Raw genomic sequence first — 9989 nt, 5'->3', positions numbered from 1 at the left:
ATAATAAAAAGAAGAGATTTTATTACACCAGATATGATGTGACTAAAAGTGGGACTCACCATCATTCAGGGTACAATGCTTCTATTAATGTTGGGTTTTTTTTGTTTACATCAGAATTTTTTATAAGTATTTTAATTTTTTATAATTATATGTAAATATCGTTTTCAACATTCATTTCTGTAAGATTTTTGAGTTCCACATTTTTTTCTCCTTCTCCCCCTTCCTTCCCCCCTCCCTAAGACAACAAGAAATCTGATAGAGGTTATATATGTACAATCATGTTAAACATATTTCCACACTAATCATGTTGTGAAAGTTGAAGGTTTTTTTCATTGCGGTGTTGCACTGTTGACTCATGTTGAGTTTCAGTACACATATTAAAGCCCCAAGTCCCCCTCTCTCCTTATTTTGTGGGTTGGTTGCAGGCCTGTGATTTCATTAATATAGAGAATTTCCATGGAAGGGAACTCCCTTTATCAACGGCAGATTTTGTTTTTTGTTTATTTATTTATTTTTTTTGGTGAGGCAATTGGGGTTAAGTGACTTGCCCAGGGTCACACAACTCGTAAGTGTTAAGTGTCTGAGGTCATATTTGAACTCAGGTCCTCCTGAATCCAGGGCCAGTGCTCTATCCACTGCGTCACCTAGCTGCCTCGCAACTTTTATTTTTAAAAGAGTTTTTTTGGGTTGTAGGAAGTTAACTTTCCCAGGATCACACAAGTCAGGTATGCATCAGAAATGGGACCTGAACCCAGGTTGCCCTGATTCTAAGGCCAGCTTTCTATTTACTAGGCCATGCTGCTTCTTTCCTGACCCTTTTCACATGAACTAATGTCTAGCTACAATTCTCCCATCCTGTGAATGAATATTTGATCCCTATTGAATTTTTTTTAATAAAGTATTTAATTTTTTCCCATTACATGTAAAGATAGTTCTCAACTTTTGTTTATACAAGCTTTCCAATTTCAGATTTTTCTCCCTCCCTCCCTCCCCTCCCTCCCCTCCCTCCCCTAGACAGCAGGTAATCTGATATAGGTTATATATAATATATATATATATATATATATATATATATATATATACACACACACACACATAACATTAAACATATTTCTGCATTAGTCGTAAGAGAAAAATCAGAGCAATGATGAAAAACCTCAAAATAGAAAAAGAACAGCACCAAAAACAAATATTGAATTTTATATGATTAGATATAGTGATTTTTTTTTCTTATTAAGGGTTTGGGTTTGTTTTGTTTTTTTTTGGTGGGGAGAGAAATCCTAATTCTGTCATTCAATCAATATATTAGCTCTTCCTCCTAATTTTGTGCTGTTTGCAAATTTCATAAGCATGTTATTTCTTTATCCTTTAATAAAAATGTTTCAAAGAACTAGGCTGGGGGCAGCTAGGTGGCGCAGTGGATAGAGCACTGGCCCTGGATTCAGGAGGACCTGAGTTCAAATCCAGCCTCAAACACTTGACACTTACTAGCTGTGTGACCCTGGGCAAGTCACTTAACCCCAATTGCCTCACAAAAAAAAAAAAAAAAAAAAGAACAAGGCTAAATGCATAGCTTTGAAGACATGCCACTAGAGACCTTTTCTGTAGGTTAACATGGCTCTGTTAATTACCACTCTGCAGGTCAGGTTATTTAACTAGTTCTGAATATACCAAATTATACTATTTTGTAACTATTTCTTCATCTTGTCCACAAGAATATCAAGATATTGTCACATGCCATGCTGAAAGTTGCTAGAAATATCTTTATTTTAAGTTCATTTTAAGAAATAAATTCCCTTATGTTGAGCTGAAATCTACTGCCAAATAACTTTCACTGATTGCTTTTGTTCCCCCTCCCCTCTGGATTTATGGAGAACAATTCTAATCCCTCTTCCCAATGACAATCCATCAAACATTATATAAGGAATCATGGCCCCACAAGTCTTGTCTTCTGTTCTTCCACATTTTAAGTTGACATGATCACTTTCTGCCAAGGTCTCCATTGTTTCTAGTTCTTTATTGTTAACCAGAATGGTAGGTGCCTCTCATGTCTCTTACTTTCGAAGGGATGAAACATTCAGCAGGGCAAGAATCAAGAATTCCTCAGAGGCTCTGCTTTGATTAGAATATGACTTCCAGCAGCTGGAAATCAATTAGTCTAAGTTATTTGTCAGTATTGTATGTAGTCTCTGTGCTGGTATTGTGAACTGTATCAAGGAAACAAAAACATTCCCCAGTTGTAATCAGATATCAAAATACCACTTGTTTCTTTTCTCTTTTATCCTCAGCCAAATACACTGTCATTCATTCATCCTAAGTAAGTTTGTGGATTTCTACAAATATATCGTATCCCTCAGTTCTAATCTACCATCTCTATTACCTGATCATTTTCTTTTGAAGAAGGATGAGAAGTTAAGATGACATAGAGACTGGCACAATTCACCAATGCAAAAAAAAAAATGTGCAATAGCAATGCTGGAATTCTTTAACTATAGAGTGGATATGGAGAGGGTGAGGTAGGACGGGTGTGACAGAACCAGTTCCAACTGGCTCTCAAGAGTCAATTGTTAAATTTTCAGTATAAGCATTTATACCTTGGAAATCAGCAAGCATCAGGGCCTGATTTATCATCTAGGTTTAAGAAAATGATGGAGAAATGGATAATAATGCTGCTTAAACTTTAGAGTATGTCCTGCATATGTTTCTTTTTTTGGAAAGCTGGCTGTTAAATACTTACTGGGGCACCACTGGGGGTAGTGGGGTAGGGATGGCTTTGCTGCTTGTAGCTGGGAAGTACATTTTAACCAAGTAGATTTCTATCACGGCTGATTTAATTGTAGCCTTTTTGCTATAACACCAGATGCCTAGTAGATATTTCTAATCACATGAGCCATAGACATTTAAAACTTAATACATCCAAAACAGAATCCATGTTCTTTACCCTTTTACCCCTTCTAACTTCCCTATTTCTGCTGAGGACACTACTGTTCTTCCAATCACCTAAGCTTGCAATGTTGGAATCACTGGGATCTCTTCCCAATCCCTTCCCATCCCCCCCATCGAATGAATTGTTAAGTTTTGTTGATTCTAGGGCACCTATTATGGCAGTGGGGCTGAGAGTCTCACCAAGTAGCAGCCAATAACTCTGAGCATGCAGAATGATTACTGGAGGAAGTCCATCCTCAATGGCTTCTGTAACTTGTATTCATTTGTTTTGTAAATATCATGTTCCTGGTTCAGTACAATGGGAGGGGAGATGCCTAAATTTATATCCTGGGCATCAGCCTAGGGAATAGGTCAGACTGATTCATATCTCTTTGGAGGGTTAGCCCTTGAGCTCTCTAATGATGACCTTTCCTATCCCAATCATGAGCCTTCCTTGACTTCCATGAAATCCCCAAACTTCTGAGTTCTCCTAAACAGTGGCTATTACTTTGAACAAGTGAATCGTATCATTTTAAAAAGCATTATATTTAGGGGCTTATCCAAAAAAAAAATTAAAATCCATCCCTTCTCTGTTACTTCCATAGCTTCCACTTTTGTTCAGCCCCCTCACGGTTTCTTGTCTGAACTTTTGCAGTGGTCTCCCTTCCTGGTATGCCAGGCCCCAGTCTCTCCCCTTTCCAATCCCTGCTCCATATAGCCTGATTGATATCCCCTCAAGCTAGGTCTGATCACATCATTCATTCATTCAAAAAAATCCTTCATTGGATAAGACACTTCTTTATTTGGGACTTCAAGGCCTTCAAGATCTGGCTCTAGCTTGTTTCTAGGTGGATGGTACATGACTCTCCTTCACAAACTCTATATTCCAGCCTGACTTGACTAGCCTCCTCGCTCTTCTTCCTTGAACATGGCCTTACCTCTACCTTCCCCATATGGTCTCTGCCTAAGGCTGTCTCTTGTCCTTGGAGTATATACTCTCTTCACTTGAAGGCATGTGTTTTTAGTTATTTTTTTTTTAAGTGTTGAAACGTTAGTTTCTTTACTCTGGTGAACAAAAAAAATGTCCCTTTTGGGTCTTCAATAAAAAAATTAATTCCCTGGATTCATACCCTACTGAAGTCAGCTGCATAGTCTGTGGTCTCCATGTCTCAGCTTGGTCTCATAAAATCCTTATTTCTTTTCATCAACTTAGGTAGCACCTCCTACACGAAAGCCTTCCTAAGCTCCTCAGTAGCACATAAGCTTCTTGAGGGCAGTGTTGGTTTGGTTTTTTGCAAGGGCTTAATTATTTTAAATTGAACTAAAAATTTATAAAATAAACATCATCAAAATAAGAACAAAGTTAACTTTTTCAAAAAAATCTCTTTACTTCACCATCAGTACATTCTTAATATGACAGTTACATAATGCTCAAAACGTAAGCTTACAAATATTCAAATGAACTCCCTTATTTCTACACACACACACACACACACACACACACACACACACACACACACACAGCAAAATAAAATAGTTCTTTACATTATCTTAAAGGTTACAAGATTCTCAAGAAAGAGAATGAGTTAAAGTTGGAGGGTCCACTGTATTTCCAATGCACTTCACATAATCCAGGTTACAAATGCTCATTAGCAAGAAAGGGATCCACAACTGTAAATCTCCTGCACAATGACAGAAAAATAATAAGTGCAATTTAAATGAACAGAAAAATTATTATGTTAAGTTAATGCAAAACCTAGTAAGTGAACAATGCTGCTGCTATTTAGGGTCTGTAACATTGCATTTAATATATGTATGTGATTACTATACATTTACCTGACATTTAGCAATATTTAATAATAAAGTTATAAATCCAAGTTTTTTTGAAGCATGTAGTTTGATATGTCTGGATACTTCCTGGCATTTAAAAAACATTCTATTAGCTTTTCTTTTGTTGAGTCTAATGTGACTGTGCAATGCTGGAACAATAGTCCAGAATGTCCTGAATGGTGAATTCCATTGTAACACCAGATCCAGGGTAGCATCGTGCTATCAAACCCTCAAAGTGCTTGTACTGGCGTATAAATTCATCTTGCATGGAGTGCCACACCACCTATTATAAAAGATGGAAAGAAAACATCAAATTGTGACAATAATTAAATTAAAATATTGCATGGCCAAGTGGAATTATATATGGGCAAAATTCATTCTAGTTCTATTAATCTATCTTCACTGTAGTTTCCTTATTTGTAAAATGGGAATAATAATAGCACCTACCTCCCAGGGCTGTTGTGAGGATCAAATGAGATAATAATCATAAGTGCTTCAAACAGTGTCTGCCACAAAGCCAGATAGTAAGTGCTATATAAATGTTAGCTATTATTATTATTTTATCTATCAATAATAATTTATTAAGCATCTAGTAAGTGTTAGGTCCTGGGGACACAATTCAGTTTATACTAAGTAGCTAATTATCAGAAAAATTTAACTTAAAATTTTTTTTAAAATAAGACCTCTTTCGGAGTATTGCCAAAGGTCTGACTGCAAGACTCAAGCTTTTGGTAGATAAGGTGGTGTTATAGGCCTGTCTTACATACAGTTGCTACAACCCAATACTTTTTTGTTTGTTTGTTTGTTTGTGGGGCAATGAGGGTAAAGTGACTTGCTCAGGGTCACACAACTAGTAAGTGTTAAGTGTCTGAGGCCGGATTTGAACTCAGGTCCTCCTGAATTCAGAGCCAGTGCTCTATCCACTTCGACACCTAGCTGCCCCAACCCAATACTGTTTTACAAATAACATCAATATACTACAGTTCCTGTGCTACAGTGCTCTTGGAGGTCATCTGCTTTCTCCCACTAATGTGTAACATTATCAAATCTCAAACGTGTAGGGATTCAGTGAACATTCCTAGATTTCCTGGTCAACATCAAAAAAGGTTCTCAGATGAAAGGTAGTTCCAACTTGTCCATTAGTATACAGAGAGACTCAGCCTAAACTAGCATACTGAGAAAGGCTTTTCAGGCTGCTCTCATCCATTTAAAATAGCACTGTTGTATATCAAAGTGAATAAATTGTGTATTTGGCTTTACGTTATTCTCAGATGGCTTTTACTGCTAAACTTTTTTATTGTTCTTATAAATTTTAAACAATGTTGTATTGATGTCTTTTGCTTTTTTATATCACAGTCATTTCTTGATATGTTCTCTTCCATCAAACCCTTTCTTATAACAAAGAAAAACAGTTAAATAAAACCTACTGAGAAAACATCCAAACCGGATCTTCTAAGATCATGGCATTCTATGATCTGTAGCTATATAGCACCATTGGGAATACTGATGTTACAAAATGGTAGTTGTTGTTGGGTTTTTTTTTTTGGGGGGGGGGGGGGGACGGAACACAGTAATCCATAGTCAGTGAGAATACAGCATAATTTCCCAAATGCAATATGATCTGAAATCTTTCTACTAAACTGAGGTTCCAGATCACAGTGCAACTGTAGTATCTAAGACACTGAGCTCAATAGGATGCCAGCTCAGTTGTTATAACCTAATCAATATGCATATTTTGTCTATTTTGTTTTTCTAGTGTGTATGACCGGGCAGATCTGTTAAATTGCTGAACATTTTACACAGACGGCTTTGTATTAATTGCATCAATTTGTGTTTTACGATACATTTGTGAATAGGAGAATTTTGAAAACTTCATCATTGATAGGGGAACCTTCTATTTGTACTGTGCACAGAAAATCCTTACTTTCATAACCTGGGTGAACATACTAAATGAGCATGAGCATGTTTCCTTGTTTTATACTTTAATGGGGATATTAAGTGGATGGATGAACAAAGTTAGCACTCTTCTTGAATGTCACTGAAATAATTTTAACTTGTGAGTGTATGCATGGTAAACAATCCAAATGTAACAGTGCTTGTGCCTAAACAGAGATAGCAATGCAAAACTTTTAGGCATATTATTTTCTTAAGATTACTGCAAAGGGCAGCTAGATGGTGCAGTGGATAGAGCACTGGCCCTGGAGTCAGGAGTACCTGAGTTCAAATCCGGCCTCAGACACTTAACACTTACTAGCTGTGTGACCCTGGGCAAGTCACTTAACCCCAATTGCCTCACTTAAAAAAAAAAAAAAGATTACTGCAAAAACATTGATTCAGAAATGTCTGATTTTAATTCACCCCTCCACTGACCTGGGCTGCAAGTTTGGGAGCATTAAGTAAAATTCCTGATCTTTCCCTTCTGCCCCTTCTTTAAGTTGTTTGACTATGGGGAGATTTTGAGGGGAAAAAATATTTTTGTATGAGTTTGTTATTTAGTCAAAGGAACAAAAATCCATACCTGAAGCAAATTCTCTTCTTCACAAAGGTGCTTATCAACTTTCTTATAGAGATTATCTAGTCCTTTCTTCACCTCTTTTCCAGGATATTCTTTGATAACTTTACGAAGTTCTTGTTTATTAAATGCAAGTTGGTAACTTACTTCTTCTTCTCTTATACCTTGTGCTACTCGAGCTTCAACACCCTCAAAGAAGTGCTATTATGAAATTCAATCAGAAAATTAACCATTAGGACTGACACGACCTGTTTTTCTTGTACCTTTTATGAAATTTCAACAACCATTAAAATTTTAATGATTTTTAATATTCCCTGATGCAAAAGCTTTTCAAGATAAAAAAATATTATAACTTTCTAAGCACTGCTACTAGTAGATTAAAAAACTCAATAAGTAATTAAACTGGGCTGTGGATGAAGATAGGAGGATATTTTTGGATATTTTTATACCTCTACTGGTTTGCAGTTTTTCTAAAACTGACATTTTCTTCTTTGGCACAGCTTGATCTTGATTCTATAAGCTACCGACTATATTCATTCAAATAAAGGAAAAAAGAATGGATTGTATTGTTATTCCTCATGTACAAGCAGTCTTTGAACTTTTAGGTAAGTCTAAGTAGAAAGGAAAGATTATGCCATTACCTTGAAAATATGCGTAAGATTTAAAAACTTTTTTATAGCATTGCACATATATAATACTTGTGTTCTGGACCTGAAAAATACTAAAAAGGTACTTACATTCAGTTTTTCAAGAGGCTGTCCTAAAGAATAGATAACATAAGACTGAAGGTGATCTGTGTACTTCTGTTTTGCTTCTTTTTTTTCAGCCTCTAGACATGAGATCTTCAATCGAGAAAGAGTTGCAAAAATGTGGTGGAAGTTCTCCATCATTACCACATCCCTGGGAGTCTTCTGGCTTTCATTTGCTACTTTCTCCACTAAAATAATAATAAAAAGAGTTAAAAAGAAAAATCAAAGGACCAGAATTCTCAAAGACCTTTAGGATGGTAAAAAAAAAAATGTAAACAACTGAAAGTGGAAGTCTTGTGAATCCTATTCAGTCTATAAGCAATGCCAACTTTAGAAATTGAAGATCCAGTTTATATATCATGGGGAGCCTTTTTCTTTTTCTGCTGGCTATTGGCACTTGTAAAAGAGGAGATGAAACTCAAACTGGTCATTTAGGCAATTTACTACCTTCAGTAAAACATATAGAGAAGATCAGGTTGAAGCTAAAGACTAATCAAAGTGAGATTTGAGAATTTTCCTGGTGTAAGCATTTATGATGCTAAAAGTCACTATTTTAAGCTGAATCATGCTTAGGAGATTTAGCAATCACAATTTGCCCTCACCTACTTTTTCACAATACTCTTCTATCATTTCTGTATATTTTCCATATTTCAAATTTAAAAAATTATATTAAGATATTTTATATCATCTACATTTCCTATTGTGTTGTTGTTCTCTCTTTCCCTCTTGCAGAAAATAATCCTTTATAACAGAAAAGGCAGGGAAAACAAAATTAACCAGTTCAGTAGAACTAAATCGAATATCAAAAAAGTCTCAGACTACATACATCCACACCCACAGCCCCCATTTCAGCAAAGAAGGGGAATGCCTTTTTGTATCTTTTGGCTCAAGTGATATTTTAGTCACTTTCTTTGCAAAATTTCAAAATGCTTTCTATAATAAATACTCAGATCAATTCACAGCTTTATCAATAGTGCTTACGTGTACCTACTTTTCTATAACCCCTTCAACTATTCCCATCTTTTGTTATTTTGCCAATTCTGGGGAGTAAGGAAAAAATTCAGTTTTCATGTCTATTTCTCTATGTGGAGCATTCTTTTATTTGGTTTCTAAAAGTTTAATTCTATTTTAAGAATTGTTTGCTACAGGGGAAAGGCTTTTGGTTTTCTATATATATGTACAGATGCATGTCCTGTATTTCTTTTAAAAATAACTTTGAGAAATTAAAGAAGAAAATTACTGAAACATACATGTGTGTACATGTGTGTCTCTGTGTGTATATTGGCTATTTTGTAGTAGTCTAAAATTAGAAATTAAGGTAGTGTCTTCATATTGACAAAAAGCTAAATAAATTGTGGTACTGTGAATATAACTGAATGCTATTGTTCCATAATGACAAAATAGACTGTTTTAGAGGAAACTGGGAGACCTCTATGAATTAAGGTAGAGTGGAGTGAGCAGAACCAGGAAAAGTTTATACTATGATAACATAGAAAAAAACAACTTTGAAAGACTTTAGAATTCTGATCAATATTATGATAAACTAGGAGTCCAAAGGAATAAAGGTGAAAAATACCACTCACCTCCTGCAAGAGAAGTGATGAACTTAAAATGCAGAAAGAGATATATATTTTTGGACATGCCCACAGTGGGAATTTGTTTTGCTGTATTATGCATGTAAGAATTGAGAAATTTCTTCTTTTTAAAATTTGTTCAGATTTGGCGGGGGGAGAGGGGAGTGGGAAGAACAGAATTTAAAAAAATGTTTTTTTCAGATTAAAAAATTAAAAAAAAATTTTTTTTCAAAAGGATGAGAATGGAAGGAAGTTCAGAAGGAAACAGATAAGCAAGGCAGTTTTGAAAGTAACATGGTGAATTATATAACCTTAAAAAAGCAAGCTGTATGTAAAAGAGATTTATAGTTTTATATACTATCAAACTTTTTTTCCTGTTCTGCTATGTATATGAAAATT

General features: G+C 35.4%; 1 protein-coding gene across 9 annotated transcripts in view; it reads right to left on the bottom strand.

Moving 5' to 3' along the window:
- Window positions 1–1539: 1539 nt before the first annotated feature.
- EXOC1 (exocyst complex component 1) overlaps window positions 1540–9989 on the bottom strand; it is a 63100-nt gene continuing 54650 nt past the window's right edge. For 7 of the 9 annotated variants that reach the window (XM_043971126.1, XM_043971128.1, XM_043971129.1 and 4 more), the window contains 3 exons: window positions 8005–8204; window positions 7274–7468; window positions 4300–5038 (listed from right to left, as the gene is read on the bottom strand). In XM_043971126.1, the coding sequence (XP_043827061.1) occupies window positions 4886–5038; window positions 7274–7468; window positions 8005–8204 (548 nt within the window). In that variant the 3' untranslated portion in view covers window positions 4300–4885. Of the gene's footprint in view, window positions 2208–4299; window positions 5039–7273; window positions 7469–8004; window positions 8205–9989 lie in introns of those variants that run through there. The other 2 variants (XR_006353579.1, XR_006353580.1) reach the window with 2 other exon arrangements.

The sequence above is a fragment of the Dromiciops gliroides genome, chromosome 6, assembly GCF_019393635.1.
Source record: "Dromiciops gliroides isolate mDroGli1 chromosome 6, mDroGli1.pri, whole genome shotgun sequence".
Taxonomy (NCBI): Eukaryota; Metazoa; Chordata; class Mammalia; order Microbiotheria; family Microbiotheriidae; genus Dromiciops; species Dromiciops gliroides.
Note: the sequence above shows the minus strand (reverse complement) of the source record. Positions and strands in the feature narration are given on the sequence as shown.